This window comes from Trichechus manatus, unplaced genomic scaffold (genome assembly GCF_000243295.1).
Source record: "Trichechus manatus latirostris isolate Lorelei unplaced genomic scaffold, TriManLat1.0 scaffold00057, whole genome shotgun sequence".
NCBI lineage: Eukaryota > Metazoa > Chordata > Mammalia > Sirenia > Trichechidae > Trichechus > Trichechus manatus.
The window spans coordinates 4,100,134-4,117,491 of NW_004443993.1; the positions used below are offsets into that span (position 1 = coordinate 4,100,134).

A 17,358-nucleotide genomic window follows, 5' to 3' on the forward strand; every position below is an offset into this window, starting at 1 on the left:
TGTTAACCAATGTCATAAAACAGCATGTGTGTTACTGTTACATGAGAAACTATCTGTTCTGTAAGTCTTCACCTGAAGTACAATAAAATATTAAAAAAAAAAAACAGCATGTGTGCTACTGTTACATGAGAAACTATTTGTTCTGTAAGCCTTCACCTGAAGTACAATAAAATAAAAAATAAAAAAAAATCTCTGCCCTCACAGAGCTTATATTCTTGTGATGATGATCATGATCATCATGGTGATGATGGTGATAGTACTGGTGATGATGATAGTGATGATGGTGATAATGATGGCAGTGATGATGACAATGATGGTGGTGATAATGATCATGATGGTGATGAGGGTAACGATGATGGTGATGATGACAATAATGATGGTGATAATGACAATGATGGTGACGATGATAATGATGGTGATGATGATGGTGGGGATGAAGGTGATGATGTTGATGATGATGATGAAAAAGACTGTGATAATGATGATGATGGTAATGATGATAATGGTGATGGTGACGGTAATAATGATGGCTATGATGACAATAATTATGGTGATGGTGGTGATGATGATGGTGATAATGGTCATGATGCTGATGATGGTGGTAGTGATCACAGTGATAACACATAATGTGAACCAAGTGTTATGCTCAGCATCTAACTGTATTATCTCATTTAATATTCTTTTTTAAAAAGTTCTATCATTATAGACAAAGAAGGCATGGAAACCTTGGATTGCTTTTATTACTCACTTTAAATCCTGCTTTTTATTTTTAAAAATAAGTCTACTGCATACCCTTGCATTTTCCTGATTCTGAATATTTTATTTCTGTAAACCTCAAAACTGAGCAAACTTTCTGCATGAAGCAACTGTCTTAGTCCCTTGTGCTTCCCTAGTGTCTACCCCAGTCTCTTGTCAATGGTAGGTCCACAGTAAATATGTGGATTCTCCCAGGAAAGGAAGGAATGAAGCGTGATTTTTCTAATGTGTGGAAACATTCCTTTCCTACCTTGATTCAAATCTTTAATGACTTTGTCAGACTCTACTCAGGTCAAATATATTGCAAATATATGCCACCCCTCCCCAACCCCTCACCCATGGCAGACATCACCAATTGATCATAGCATCCATTCTTCCTGAGCTCACCAACAGCTCATAATCTTTATCAACAGAACACCCCAGGCAGTTGATACCAATTCAGTTGGAGTTGTCTTGGAATACTGGGAATTGGGTCCCTGGCTCATGTGTAGAAGGCTATTTTATTTTTCTGGAAAGCATCTGTGAGCTGAAGGCTCAGCTCTTCTAGGTTGTGACTGAAATGACCAGTTTGATCTAAGTCTGCTCACATACATCTCTCCCTGACCAATGGTCAGAAAATGTCAACAGCAAATCCATTTGCAACAACTCAGATTTACTTCTAACCACTTACTATATACACATACACACACACACACACACACACACACGTGTGTGTGTATATATATGATGGAAACCCACATATATACACATACATGGGGCCCTGGTGGTGCAGTGAGTAAGAACTATGGCTGCTAACTAAAAAGGTTGGCAATTTTAATTCACCATCTGCTCCCTGGAAACCCTATGGGGCAGTTCTGCTCTGTCCTGTAGGGTTCCTATGAGTGGGAAGTGACTCAACGGCAATGGATTTGGTTTATATGTATATACACATTTACATATGGTCCTTGGGTGACATAAGCGGTTTGTGCTTGACTACTAACCTAAAGGTTGGCAATTCAAACCCATCTAGTGGCCACAGAAAAAGGACCTGGTGTCTGCTTCCGTAAAGATTACAGCCAAGAAAACCCTACAGAGCGGTTCTACTCTGTAACACATGAGGTTGCCATGAGTGAGAACTAGCTTGACAACAACTGGTTTTGTTTTTGGATTTGTGTGTGTACGTGTGTGTGTGTGCTCCGGTTGGTCCTTGGTTGAAATTTCAGCCTGAAATGGGAAAGGCACCGGACCTAGGGCCCTTACATCTGACTCCCTAGGTAGTGTCCTTGATGATTTTCTCATAGTTGGACCAGGTGTTCAAGAGTCTGAAGGAAGCTCTCCCTCACAGGCCTTGGGAGCATCCATGTGGTGTTATGTTGTGATTAAATCATGGTGTCTTAGGCTGGGTTCTCTAGAGAAGCAAAACCAGTGAAGCGTATAAATATATACAGAGAGAAACTTATATCAAGGAAACGACTCGTGCAATTGAAAGGCTAGACCATCCCAAGTCCATGGATCAAGATAGAGGCTTCTATTGATTCACGCAGCTGCAGGGGCTGGTGAACTCAAGATCGGTGGGTCAGAGAGCAGTGCTCTTGCTCACAGGCTGTGAAGATTGACGAATCCCAAGATTGGCAGATAAGCTACTAGCTCAAGTCCCAAGAACCGGAGGTCAGATGAACAGGAGGCAGCTGCAGGATCCAGAGCAGGCAAAAGCCAGAACGTCCACTTATATTCGGATGCAGGCCACACACCCAAGGAAACTCCCTTCAACTGATTCGCTACTCACAGCAGATCCCATCTCAGGGGTGATCACATACATACACTGAGAATCATGGCCCAGCGAAGATGACACACAATCTTAACCATCACACAGGGGCTCTGGAGCCAGGTGACCTCAAAGAGGGTCTTAGCCAGGAACTGGTGGATAGTCTGCTCTCAACAAGTGGAAACTACTAGTATTACTGAGAAAGAGATGTCGAGTTTTGGATGTAGAAACATGGACAGAAGATGATGGCAGTGGACATTCACAATCCAGAGGGACACGAGGAGGCCTAGCTGAGTCCTGCCAGCAGCAGTCAGGGTGACAGGGGTGATGGTGACAGTCCCTGCTACAGAGTAATGGGAGGATAATATAAGCAAGGGAATTAGTTACTAAAGCAAGAAATCGAGGAGTCATCCTGGACACCTCCTTTTCCTTTCACTTCTTTTAAACCATCAAAACATTTGGTCATATCCACGACATATTCTGGATCTGTCCATCCTCATCCATTGCCCTCTCACCCTAATACCAAAAAAAGGAAAAACCCTCAAACCTGTTGCTGGCAAGTTGATTCTGACTCATGGCAACCCCATGTGTCAGAGTGGAACTGTTCCATAGGGTTTTCTTGACTGTAATCTTACAAAAGCAGATCTCCTTCCTTCCACGGGCTGCTGGGTGGATCTAACTGCCAAACTTTAGGTTAGTAATCAAGTGCAAACTATTTGTGTCACCCAAGGGCCTTACCCTAATACAAGCCACCACCATTTCTCACCCAGACACCAGCAGTGATTTCCATGTTCTCCCTACTTCCATTCCTGCCCCCCCCACCATGTTTTTCACATAGCAGCCAGGTGAAGCTTTAAAAAATCTAAATCAGATTATGTCACTCTCCTGCCAACTTTCCATTGTTATGACCATAAAATCCACATTCCTCAACATGACCCACAAGTCCCTAACGACCTTGTTCTTACTGCCCATTCTGACCTCAGCTCCTTCCATGCGCCTCTTGGCTCACTGCACCCTGGCCTTTGCTCTTTCCAACCATGGACTTCACACTTGCTGTTCTTTTGCCTGAAAGTACTTACTCTGGCTCCTGGTATAGCTGGCTCCTTCTCATCCTGCAAGCGTCAAGAAAATGCCAAATTCTCACAAGGACCTTGCCTTGACCCCTCTATCTAAAGCAGGCCCAACTTTATACTCTATAAAAAAAAACATAGGTTTTTTTTGTTTTTTGTTCTTTAATAATTCATGGTACTTACCAAATTTTGGAACCCTGGTGGCGCAGTGGTTAAGCACTGGGCTGCTAACCAAAAGGCCGGCAGTTCGAATCCACCAGCAGCTTGTTGGAAACCTTACAGGGCAGTTCCACTCTGTCCTATAGGGTTGGTATGAGTCAAACTTTATCAAACAACGATTGTGAGGATGGCGAGGGACCAGCCAGTGTTTTGTTCTGTCATACACAGGGTCACTATGAGTCGGAACCAACTCAACAGCACCTAATAACAACAACATCAAACTTTTACTTATCTGTTTACATGTTTTATTGTCTGTCTTCCCCACGTAGGAATGTAACTTCTTCTGGGCCTTGTCTGTCATGTTCTTTGTTGTACTCCTTGTGGGTCATTTGTGGCGTTTTTGCCCTTAGACCTGTTTTCCACCCTTACTGTGCACCATAGAATAGAGGTTTGACCCCCTGCAGACTACACTTCCCAGGCTCCCTTGCTAACCAGCTTCCTGTTAGGTTCAGCCAATAGGAGACAACATTTGGACAGGTGGGCTCCAGCAGGAGAAAAGCCAGGGTATATATTCACTTCAAGCAAATAATTTATTCTTGCTTCAGGCAGCATCTCCAGCAGAGTTGTGTCTCTTCCATGGCTTCAACTCCTTCTGGGAGGCCACACCTTCCTCTTCCCTTTGTCTTTTCAGCCCCTTGGGGGCTAGACCAGTATCAGTTGTTGTCGAGTTGACCTGACTCATGACAACCCCGTATGTGTCTGAGTAGAACTGTGCTCCATAGGGTTTTCAATGGATGACTGTTTGAAACCAAGCCAGCTGCTGTCAAGTCAACTCTAACTCATGGTGACCCCATGTGTTACAGAGCAGAACTTCTCCATAGGGTTTTCTGATGCACCTCTGGATGGACTCAACCCTCCAACATTTTGGTTAGCAGCTGAGCAGGTTAACCGTTTGTACTACCCAGGGAATCCAATGGGGGCTAGAAGCTTCCTGATATTGCTAATGTCCAGGTTGCCCTTGGAGCCCTGGTGGCACAGTGGTTGAGAGCTCAGCTGCTAACCAAAAGGTTGGCAGTTCAAATCTACCACCAGCCGCTCCTTGGAAACTCTATGGGGCAGTTCTATTCTGTCCTGTAGGGTCACTGAGTCAGAACCAACTCAACGGCACCTAACAACAACAACAACAGGTTGTCCTTACAGCTTCCTATTTTAAATTCTCTTTATTAAAATACCTAACATGAGTTCTGTTTTATTGACTAGAAATATATGTGCCCATTTATATGACGATATCTGGTATATACCTGGTACTCAATAAATATTTGTTAATTGAATGAGTTTAAATTATAACTAGGAACCTGAGCAATGAGTTGATCACATAACAGGGCCAATATGGGGGAAGCCTAGGTACCCCCTAGGTACCTATCTCACAATACCTCATCGCTATTAAGTTGAATCCGACTCATAGCAACCCTATAGGACAGGGTAGAACTGCCCCACAGGGTTTCCAAGGCTGTAATCTTTATGGAAGCCAACTGCCACTTCTTTCTCCCATGGAGGGACTGGTAGGTTCACACTGCTGACCTTTTGGTTAGCAGTCAAGTATTTAACTACTGCATCACCAGGACTCCTTTATCTCACTGTAGGTACCTCCAAATCAGGGCTTCTGGGAGAAGACCCAATTCCAGGAGCCCAAGTTGTTGGTTAGACTTACATGATGCGCCCTGCCTGCACTGGCTCAAGAACACAGCTGGGTGGAGCACTTCGATAGAATCAGATGCCACAAGTGGGAGGGCTGAAGGAGGCTGGGCAGGGACTGGACAGGATCCTCTCAGAGCCGAGGACAGGATTTCTTATCTGGCTTCCCTGTTGCAGCTACAAGATCCACCCTGGTGCTCTTCACCCTGAACTTCACCATCACCAACCTGCGCTACACTGAAGACATGGGGCATCCCAAATCTGCTAAGTTCAACACCACTGAGAAGGTCCTACAACACATGGTAAGAGCTCTGAGATGCCTGATGCTCACTCCACCTCTCCCCTGCATGACCCCCAATCCTTCTGCTCACCTCTCTCTCCTTCCTTCCTAGCTTGGTCCTTTGATCAAGAACACCAGCATTGGCACCCTCTACTCCAGCTGCAGAGTGATCTCACTCAGGTGAGATACCCAGGAGAGGATGTTCACACCTGCACCCCTCCCAGATTCTATTCCTCCCCTCCACCCGGTGCTTGCTCCCCACCTCGGCACCTAGGGGTGTGGGTTGATAGAGATGCCATATCCACCCCTGTTCCCAGTTCTAGTCCCCTCAGGGTTCCATTCTGTCTTCCTTCTAGTCCTGTTCAAGGTGTAGAATTTCCCCCAGGGGCTAATGTCTTGCAGTTTTCAAAAATAATTTGGTACTGAAGAAAATATAAAACAAAAATGAACAGTCCTTGTAGCATGAGTATTCCTTAACCCACATTTAATCTGCTCAAGGGCGATACACCTCAGGTATTTGCAAGATTTTGGGACATCCTTCTCGTTTTTTCCCTCAGCCTAATCTGGAAGTGGGGTGGCAGGTGGTTGGTACGTGGATGAGGAACAAACATTGTGCCAACTCTAACCCCAGTTCACCTTCTTCATCTATCTATCATGTATAAATTCTAGATTTTTTGGTCCCATTTTTTTTTCCTGTGGTTTTTGCTGTTTTTAGCTGCTGTTGAGTTGACTTGGACTCAGAGAAACCTTATACATAACAGAACAAAATGTTGCCCAGTCCTGTGTCATTCTAATGATCGCCAGCATGTTCCAGTCCATCATTGTGGTTATTGTTCCAGTCCATTTCATTAAGGGTCTCCCTCGCCCTCATTGGCCCTCTACTCCCCCAAATATAATATCCCCTCTAGCGACTGATCCCTCTTGATGACATGCCCAATGCAAGCTAGTCAGACAATGTTCTGTTGTAATCCATAAAGTTTTTATTAGCTGATTTTTGAACGTAGTCTTCGTAGCCTGTTTTAATCTGGAAGCTCTGCTGAAGCCTGTCCACCATGGGCGATCTTACTGGTATTTGAAATACCAGTGGCATAGCTTCCAGAATCATTTCACCTTCTAAGGAATGTTATTTCAGCTTTGTGGCTTTTCTCAGACATTATCATTCTTGCAATTCGCCCTCATCATCATTCCTGCATATATCCTCCCTCCCCAGGCCCAAGAAGGGTGGAACAGCCACCAGAGTGGATGCCATCTGCACCTACCGCCCTGACCTCGAGGGCCGCGGGCTGAACAGAGAGCAGCTGTACTGGGAGCTGAGTCATGAGACCCACGGAGTCACCCGGCTGGACCCGTACACCCTGGACAGTGACAGCCTTTATGTCAACGGTGAGCCGCATTGCTGCAGCCGAGGGTTCCTGTGCGCTATCAGCTTGTACACACATCCAGGGCATCCTGGCCTCTCTGGTGTAGGGATGGTTTAAGCTTTTCCCAGACTGGCCTGTGCCTTTGCTTCTCTCCTTCATGAGGAAGTGTATATATCTGAGTCTGGGTGGTACAAACAGTTAAGCACTCAACTGCTAACTGAAAGGTCGGTGGTTGGAGTCCATGCAGAGGAGCCTCAGAAGAAAGGCCTGGTGATCTACATCTGAAAAATCAGCCACTGAAAATTCTACAAAGCACAGTTCTACTCTGGCAAACACGGGGTCACCATGAGTTGGAGCTGACTCGATGGGAACTGCAAAAAAGAATGAGGGACTGGAAAGTCAGAGAAGTAGGGGGGCAAGTGGCAGAAGGATGAGCCGCAGATGACCTGATGTAGAAATTCTTCCCTGAGCTCCAGCTGCATTCTCTGGGGCTTGCTGACAAGGTAGGCACTTTGAGAGCACTCTGTAAGCACTGAATGAGTAGATTCATAGAAACTCAGTGTGCCCCAGATCTGCCACTTCTCCCCATCCTTACACCTCTTCACCCTTCTCTCCCTCTCTCTGCAGGTTACACCCATCAGGCCCTGACCTCCTCCCTGAGCAGTGAGTAATTGGGCCCTGGTGATGCTACAGTCTCAAAGCCCCCAGGGAGGGAAAAGGCCAGGTTCATCCCTATCTTTCCTCCTCAGTAGCTCAGCAAAGGCAAGCCCAGCACAGGCCTGAAATGGAACAGGAAAAGGGGTGTAAGGTCCCATGATGGGCCCCTCCTTGGCTGGGAGGTACCTTCCCCCCAGTTTGCCTTACTGTGTTTTCTTCACAGCTGCTGTGGCCTCTACTGTCTCCCCAGCAAGCTCTGTGGCTCTGGTCCCCGTTCCCTCAGGTAGGAGCTTCCTCTCTGTGATGCCTCTTTGCACAGGCCTCCTGCACGTGACCAGTGGGAGGCATTACATGGGCAGCCAGGATCCTTCATTCATTCATGCAACAAGTATTTATATGCACTGCGTTAAAGCCCTTGTAATGCAGCAGTGAGGCAGGGGTGACTCAGTAGTAGGATTATCACCTTTCATGCAGGACACCTGGGTTCCATTCCTGGCCAATGCACCTCTTGCACAGCCACCACCCATCTGTCAGAACTGCTCCATAGGGTTTTCTGATGCACCTCTGGATGGACTCAACCCAGCTATGAGGCTGAACAAGGGGATACTGCATGGTTTACAGTCAGGAAAGGTGTGCATCAGGGTTGTAGCCTTTCACCATACCTATTCAATCTGTATGCTGAGCAAATAATCCAAGAAGCTGGACTATATGAAGAAGAACGGGCCATCAGGATTGGAAGAAGACTCAATAACACCCTGCATTATACAGATAACACAACCTTGCCTGCAGAAAGTGAAGAAGACTTGAAGCACTTACTGATGAAGATCAAAGACCACAGCCTTCAGTATGGATTACACCTCAACATAAAGAAAACAAACACCCTCACAACTGGACCAATAAACAACATCATGATAAGTGGAGAAAAGACTGAAGTTGCCAAGGATTTCATTTTCTTTTATCCACAATCAACACCCATGGAAGCAGCAGTCAAGAAATCAAAAGACGCATCACATTGGGCAGATCTGCTGCAAAAGACCTCTTTAAAGTGTTAAAAAGCAAAGACGTCACCTTAAGGACTAAAGTGCATCTGTCCCAAGCCACGGTGTTTTCAATCGTCTCATATGCATGCGAAAGCTGGACAATGAATAAGGAAGACTGAAGAAGAATTGACACCTTTTAATTGTGGTGTTGGTGAAGAATACTAAATATACTATGGACTGCCAGAAGAATGAACAAACCTGTCTTGGAAGAAGTACAGCCAGAATGCTCCTTAGAAGCAACGATGGTGAGACTACTGTCATGGATTGAATTGTGTCCCCCCAGAATATCTGTCAACTTGGCTGGGTCATGATTCCCAGTATTGTATTATTGTGTACTATTTTGTAATCTGATGTGACTTCCATATGTGTTGTAAACTCTATCACTATGATGTAATAAGACAGATTAGCAGCAGTTATACTGATGAGGTCTACAAGATTAGATAGTGTCTTCAGCCATTCTCTTTTGAGATATAAAAGAGAAGCAAGCAGAGAAACATGGGAACCTCATACCACCAAGAAAGCAGTGCTGGGAGCAGAGCGTGTCCTTTGGACTTAACGTTCCTGCGCTGAGATGCTCCCAGACCCAGGGAAGACTGATGCATCACAAGGACCTTCCTCCAGAGCTGACAGACAGAGAAAGCCTTCTCCTGGAGCTAGCACCCTGAATTTGGACTTGTAACCTACTGGACTGTGAGAGAATAAATTTCTCTTTGTTAAAGCATCCACTTGTGATATTTCTGTTATAGCCGCACTAGATGACTAAGACAACTAAGTCTCACATACTTTGGACATGTTATCAGGAGGGATCAGTCCCTGGAGAAGGACACCATGCTTGGTAAAGTAGAGGGTCAGCGAAAAAGAGGAAGACCATCAACGAGATAGATTGACACAGTGGCTGCAACAATGGGCTCAAACATAACAATACTGAGGATGGTGCAGGACCAGGCATTGTTTCATTCTGTCGTACACAGGGTCACTATGAGTAGGAACCAACTCAACAGCACCTAACAACAATGAGGCTGAACAGGTTTCTGTGGAGCTTCCAGACTAAGACGGATGAGGAAGAAATGCCTGGCAATTTACTTCCAAAAAACAGCCAGTGAAAACCCTATGGATCACAAGGATCCAGAACCAATCATGGGGATGGCACAGACCAGGGCAGCATTTCGTTCTGTTGTGCATGGAGTCACCATGAGTCGGGGCCGACTCAACAGCAGTTAGCAATAACAACAACAACAATGCAGCAGTAAACAGAATGCCAAGGGCCCTGGGCTTTGATGGCTCACGGCAAGGAAAACCGAGAAAAAAGACAACTGTACACATTAGGATTGTATTACAATCAGCACGGTGTCGGCACAGAAGAAAACTCTGGGGGCACTGCAGTGTGTGGAGGGGCTTCTCTTTGATGCTTAGTTTTCATTTCCAGGAAAAAAGGGAACAGCATGAGCTACACGTGCACCCAGGAAATGCCCTCTTTCAAGTCACGGTCAGTGGCTTGGACAGGCTCAGGTTGGGCTGAGGGCCAGTTCCCCTTTCTGGCCTGCCACCTGCCCAAAGTTGATTTCAGTACCACCCAAGTCCCACTGAGGGTCCTGCGTGAGCCACCATCATCATCTGCCTTATTCAAGTCTTTGGTTACTTATTAGAGGGGACCAACTGAGAGCATTCTGAGCACTCAGGCCAGAGCACTCGGTCACTGGAGACTGGACCTGCCTATGGTCCTAGGTGGAAGGGTTAGAAGCACACACTCTGGGCCCACAAGGCCTGAGTTCAAATCCGAGTTCTGCCACTTAGAGACTGTATGATGTGGGACAAGTTATTGAAGCTCTCTTTGTCTAGTTTCCACACCTGCGAAATGGGGATAGTAATACTACCTCCATCCAAAGGATTTGTCTCAAGGCTTAAATAAATTGAAATTCAAGTCAAGCACTTAGAACAGGGTCTGGCACGTAAGAATACAATGTAAGTGTTTCTTTAAACAAAACAAAAAAATCAATACGTAGAGTGGGTGTCCGAGAACCAATCTGGATTAAAAAAAAAACAGGTAAAGACATGTCTGTCTGGAATATTACCCCACCAGAAAGCCAGCAACGTTTGCTTTCTGCTTGATGATCTACTGACTTCCACGGTACAATTTTTCACATGTACCTCAGTGTCCCTCAGTTAGTGCTGAGTCTGGGCTGAGGTCCGCACCCTCCCCGCCCCCCCCCACCAACCCCCGCTGAAACTCCCCATTCTGGAGGAAGCGCCTCCTCAAGGCTTGAAGACACACATGTGGGAGGGATCAAGCTCCAGCTTTCTAACAGGAGGTGAGTTCAGTGGGCGTCTCTCTCCCACCCTCAATGCAGCCACTGGCCCTGCCCTGGTGCCCTTCACCCTCAACTTCACCATCACCAATCTCCACTACAAGGAAGGAATGCGTTCCCCGGGCTCCCTGAAGTACACCACCACCGAGAAGATCCTACAGCGACTGGTGAGCGCCCCGCCCACCTCGCCCCGCCCAGCTATACCTCGCCCCGCCCAGCTATACCTCGCCCCGCCCAGCTATACCTCGCCCCGCCCAGCTATACCTCGCCCACTAACGCCAGCCCCGCCCACCTCAACCCTGCCATATGCGCTGATGCTAGTCTTCTACAAGCAAATGTCCACCAATGACGCCAGCCCAGTCCACTGATGCCGTTCCCGCCAACTGATGCTGGCCTCGCCTACCTGAACCCTGCCATGCGCACTGATGCTGGTCTCCTCCACCACATAAATGCCTGCCCACCTGACTCATGCCCCGCCTCTGCCCCTTCAGCCCACCTACTTACCTCCCTTTTCCTCTTCGCCAGCTTGGGTCCTTGTTCAAGAACACCAGTGTCAGCCCCCTGTACTCTGGCTGCAGATTGACTTCGCTCAGGTGAGACCTCCCAATACAACGGCCGGCCAGGGCTGCCCCAAGTGCTCCCAGGCCCCAGAGGTCTGGACCGCCTTCTTCCCGCCCTGCCCGGCTCCAGGACCAAGGCATCTCCTGGTACGCCCCCAACAGCCCTCAGGCTCTGCAGACCCCATCATCAGGACTGGCCCCTCCCTGATCCCCACCCCCCTACCACCACCCCGCCCCAACTCCCTCTCCCTCTGACCAAGGAGGGCGCTTCCTTTGGGTGTTAAATTCTGTCCCCAGGGAGTCTATTCTTTCCAAACAAAGGTGCCTTCTCCACTTGCTTTAATCCCAAATCCCAGCTCTACCCCATCTCCTATGTGAGCTCTCCAGTCCTCATGCCATGAAAATGCAGGTTTCAGCCTTTCAATTTAATAAAAATTTCTCACCCACGACTGCTCACAGTCCCAGGCCAACCAGCTGTTGGTGCCCTCAGAGAATCTAAGTCTGGCTTCTCACCTCTCTACCAGGGTTCTCATTTCCTCTGACCCCTTCCTGTCCTGCCCCCACGATCTCGGGACCCTTCTCTGGGGGATTTCATTTGTTATCTCCTCATCCTCCCTCCCCAGGCCCAAGAAAAACGGGGCAGCCACCGGAGTGGACATCATCTGCACCCACCGCTCTGACCCCAAAGGCCACGCACTGGACAGAGAGCGGCTGTACTGGGAACTGAGCAGGCTGACCCGTGGGGTTACCCGGCTGGGCCACTACACCTTGGACAGGGACAGTCTCTATGTCAATGGTGAGGAAATGCCGTCTTTTTTGAAGCCCAGCAGGCCCCACATCCTTCCTCTCCATCCTTCCCTTTCTCTTCTCTCTCACCTTCCTCATCTTTTCTCCATCTTTCTCTACAGGTTACACCCACCAGATCTCGGCCACCACCCCCATAAGTGAGTATTCTGAGGCTTCAGAAATCTCCACAATCCCTGTGAGCCACCTGCACCACCTGCCCTTAGGAATGGAAGAGGCCAGGAGAACACTGCCTCCACTCTCTGCCCCACCCCACCCCACCTCCAGCTTCCCTGAGCAGAAACCCATGCCCAAAAAAGCCCCAGATGTGGGCATCCCCTCCCTAGCACCTCCAAAATGATCAGGTCCCCACCTCAAGCATGCTGGGTTTTTTCTCCCCAGCTTCTGTGGTGGACACAATTTCTGCAGGGATACCGACACCCTTCTCCAGTTCTACAGGTAGGAATTTGCCTTGCTGAAGATGTTCCCTACAATTACTGTTGGGTTCTAACCCAAGGAGGCAGGAGCGGGGACAGAGGGTGCCATCTCTCAGGGCAGCCAAGGCGATTCCTGATGGATCTAACAGGGCCTTCCTAGGTCCCTGGGGTTTTCATAAATACTGGTCCCAACCCCAGCACTCACCATCCTAACTTGCATCTGAAACCTACAGGGGGCCTCTGTCTTCAAATCATCCCCCAAGCCCTGTTGTTGTTGTGTGCCACTGAGTCAATTCCAACTCAGAGCCACCCTATAGGACAGAGTAGAACTGTCCCCATAGGCTTTCCAAGGCTGGAATCTTTACAAAAGCAGGCTTCCACACCTTGCTCCCCTGGAGCTGCTGGTGGGTTGGAACCACTGTCCTTTCAGTTAGCAGCCAAGCCCTTAACCATCACGCCACACCAGGGCTCCTTCCTCAACCCCTAGAAGACTGGAAAGCAGACAGTCACGGAGACTATGGATAGCCAGTTTGCCAGAAGCCAACTCAGTAAAGAATCAATTCCCCAGTTTACCCAGTTAACCAGTTTAACAACAGCTTATTTTAAGGAATATTCTTCTTGAACATATTGAATAGATGGGACTTTTTTCTTCTTACTAGTATCTTTATGAATATGTTCCTTGTGGATATACATAATCTGCCCGACTATTTCCAACGAATATAGTCATTTTAGCAGCATTTTAAGGAATGTTCAATTTGTCATATGGAATCATTGCAATATTTCATGGGTATTTGGTGTGTGTTTGTCCTCCATTCTCCAACATTTTATAATTGTCAAAAATAACAGGTAAGTTGAAAGAATAGTACATCTCTCTGTCAGCAATTGTTGAGATTTTTGTCTTATTTGCTTCTTGTACATAGTTCTGCTATAATGGGACATATGTGCCCCTAAAAATCGCACGCTATGCAAAATAGCGCAATGAAAACCACAGGGTTTATGGGAAAAATGTGATTCAGGGCACCACACTCAAAAACATCATCAGTGACACATAAAAAGATAGAGATAATAGTAGCACAGCTTTATACACGTTAAATGGTTAACACATGAATACTACAGTAAACATGGCACTTTACCTTGAAAAGGGCCTGACGTTCGCTTATGAAAGTAGACGTCAAAACGGTCGAAGAAAGGGCTTCGTTGAAGGGAGGCGAGACAATGATCTAAAATTGTGAGAACGTCAGAACCCGGATGTAGGTGAGCGCGCAAGCGCGAGGCATCTGGGTAAGCGCGCGGGATTTGAGGGAGCTGGAAGGGCCAAGAAAATGCGCGCGGACGGGGTGCGGTTTTGTGCGGTCATCTACTGTTTTGTCTAGTGTGTCTCGCAGATGAAATTGTGCATAAGCAGATGCAAAATTCCCTTGATGTTCATTCAGATTGGGCCGTCATATTTCACGCTCGCTGAAACTGATATTTACAAACAAGCATTATAGCAGAACTGACTGTATTTCCTGTCGTTTGTTGCAGTAGAGTCTGATTCCGATTTATGGCGACCCCATATAGGTGTAGGTGTACTTACAGTGTATAGATATAATTTTTTCTTGATCGTTGAAAGTTGCAGATATCATGATGCTTCATCAGTGAATATTTCAGCAAGACTCACCATAAAACCAGGACATTGTCCTAAGTAGCCGTTATATTATTATCACGCTTTAAAACTGACAATAATACGTTAATATCAACCTAACATGCAGTCTATTTTCAGACTTCCCCATATGTTTCCCTATTATAGGTGACTTTTTCCAAACCAGGATCAAATAAAGCTTCCCAGATTGATTGTCTTTTGGTGTCTTTTGATCTAGAGTAGCCCTACCTTGGCACCTCCATTTTTTCCCCCATGGCATTAACTTTCAACTACCCCAGGTATCTGGTAGTATCTGGTCCCATTGTCTGACTTCGTCTGATTGCTTTAAGTATACTCTTGAATAAGATTCTCTCAAGAGGAATTATTTATAAAATGTTGTTGTTAGGTGCTGTCGAGGCAGTTCCAACTCATAGCGACCACATGTACAACAGAAGGAAACACTGCTTGGTCCTGTACCATCCTCACAATCGTTGCTATATTTGAGCCCATTGTTGCAGCCACTGTGTCAATCCATAGTGCCATACAACCTGAAGGGCTTGTCTTCCAGCACTGTATCAAACAATGTTCTGCTGCTGTTCATAAGGTTTTCATTGGCCAATTTTTTCAGAAGTAGACTGCCAGGTCCTTCTTTCTAGTCTACCTTAGTCTGGAAGCTCCGTGGAAACCTGTCCACCATGGGTGACCCTGCTGGTATTTGAAATACCAGTGGTATAGCTTCCAGCATGACAGCAACATTCAAGCCACCACAGTACGACAAACTGAGAGACACGTGCAGATTTATATAAGTCTTGTTAAATGAATAAATTTGGTAAACTGGGGGAAAAATTGGTATTTTGCAAAATGCTCCTCAGGTAAATTGCCCTACAGACCTTGGAGGGTGAACCGGTCTGGGAGGGTCCTCAAAAGGGCACTGGTTAGAGGAAGGAATTGGCTCGGGCCAAGATAAGCTTGGGCCCCTTGACTCCCCACTTGTCACCTGTTCTCGCACCAGTCTAACCCACACACATCACCTCTGGCTCTGGTGTGTGACTATTTGGGACTACATCAAATGGAACTGACCAGGGGCTCCAACAGAACAAGCTGAGCAGGCAGGGCTTGTGTCCAGGGGCTCTTTGACCTACACCCTGCCTAGTCCTGACTTAAGGCATGGCCTCTCTCACCCTTCCCCACCCCCATGCAGTCGCTGGCCCAGCCCTTGTGCCCTTCACCCTTAACTTCACCATCACCAACCTGCGCTACATGGAGGACATGCAGCCAGGCTCTGCCAAGTTCAATTCCACGGAGTCAATCCTGCAATTCCTGGTGAGAGCCCCCTCCACCCATCCCTCTTTTCCAACCTCCTCCCCACCCTCACTGAGTCTCCCTGCTATACTTTCTGGGGATTTGGCGCGCTTAAAATGGTGGACTTAACAGGCAGACAGTTCCAAGTTTAAAAATTGGCAAGCTCACTGACAAGCGATGTGACCCTGGACCCATGTCCTTGCCTTTTGGTACCTCTGTTTCCTCATCTCTAAAACTGAAATAATAAAAGCACTTATTCCATAGGGTCATTTTTGAGAATTAAATGAGGTATCGAGTGGATTAGGGAGTTGTTGTGTTATTAAAATGATTTACTGTTTTAAAATTATGAGTAATTTTACATTCATTTTCATTCACCCACTCCCTCCTCAGCTCAAGCCCTTGATCACCAACAGCAGCATCGGTTCCCTCTACACTGGCTGCAGGCTGACCACACTGAGGTGAGAGCTTCCCTCTGTCCTGCCTTAGAAGGGGTAGTGAGGTGTGAGCTGGTCGGATGGCCAGGGCCTGTACTAGGGTGAGGCAAGGGTGTCACCCAGGGCTCACTTGAAGGAGGTGCTCACCCTCAGGGGCTGTCTTAATTTCCTACTGCTGCTGTAACAGAAATACCACAAGTGGGTGGCTTTAATGAACAGAAGTTTGTTTTTCTCACAGTTCAGGAGGCTAGAAGACTGAATTCAGGGCACCAGCTCTAGGGGAAGGCTCTGGGGAAGATCCTTGTATCTATCAGCTTCTGTAGCCCTTGCTTTCCTGGATTCCTTGGCAATCTTCATGTGGCATCTCTCTCCCTCCTTTGGGCTTGCTGGTGTCTGCATCTGTGTTGCTCCTTATAACTTAGAAGCGATTCAGTTTAGGCTACAGCCTACACCAATATGGCCTCATTAACATAATAAAGAAAATCCTATTCCCAAATAAGATCACATTCTCAGATATAGAGGTCAGGACTCCAACACATATTTTGGGGGGACAAAATTCAGTCCATAACAGGGGCCAACCCTGCACGTGCACAACCCTGATAGTGAGCCCCTCCTTAAATGTTGCACCCTAGGTGCCTCGTCTGCCTCCCCCTGTTCCAGCTCTGGGGCTGGCCCTGTATACTGCCCTCTCTAAGTCATCAGAAAGCCAAATAGACAGTCAGATTTGCAAGACCTGAATAGGCCATGCATGGCTTCCATTGCACTTAGAAGGTATGGACAGGAAACTGCATGCCAGTAGGGCCATCTTAGAAGTCCAAGGGCTATTCCCTTTGGCCTCCCAGTGACAACTCATGTGCAAGGAAATGTGACCTCAAAGGACAGATGTGAGAACCACACCATATCCCAAACAGGAACCGGTATCTCTTGTAACAGTCCTTCAAAGGTGTTTTGGGGGATTCTGTCTTAGAAATTAATAGAAAGATGCTCAGGTTTTTCATGCATAAACTTATTTAGTTTATTGCAAGGTAGTCATGGCAAGGCACGCAAGTAAGACGTCACAACATTCGTTTAGAACTGGAGAATCAGAATAAACGATTACAATCACAATGTTAGTTCAAAGGCTAGAGTCCAAACCTTTAGACTTCAGGCCTTT

At 47.0% G+C, this 17,358-nt stretch overlaps 1 protein-coding gene across 1 annotated transcript in view; it reads left to right on the forward strand.

Moving 5' to 3' along the window:
- LOC101356310 (mucin-16-like) overlaps positions 1–17,358 on the forward strand; it is a 139,859-nt gene that overhangs the window by 69,823 nt on the left and 52,678 nt on the right. Inside the window, 12 exon segments of the mRNA XM_023733070.1 lie at positions 5,602–5,726; positions 5,817–5,884; positions 6,915–7,087; positions 7,693–7,728; positions 7,946–8,005; positions 11,111–11,235; positions 11,594–11,661; positions 12,252–12,424; positions 12,537–12,572; positions 12,814–12,870; positions 15,671–15,792; positions 16,162–16,229. Of these exon segments, the coding sequence (XP_023588838.1) occupies positions 5,602–5,726; positions 5,817–5,884; positions 6,915–7,087; positions 7,693–7,728; positions 7,946–8,005; positions 11,111–11,235; positions 11,594–11,661; positions 12,252–12,424; positions 12,537–12,572; positions 12,814–12,870; positions 15,671–15,792; positions 16,162–16,229 (1,111 nt within the window).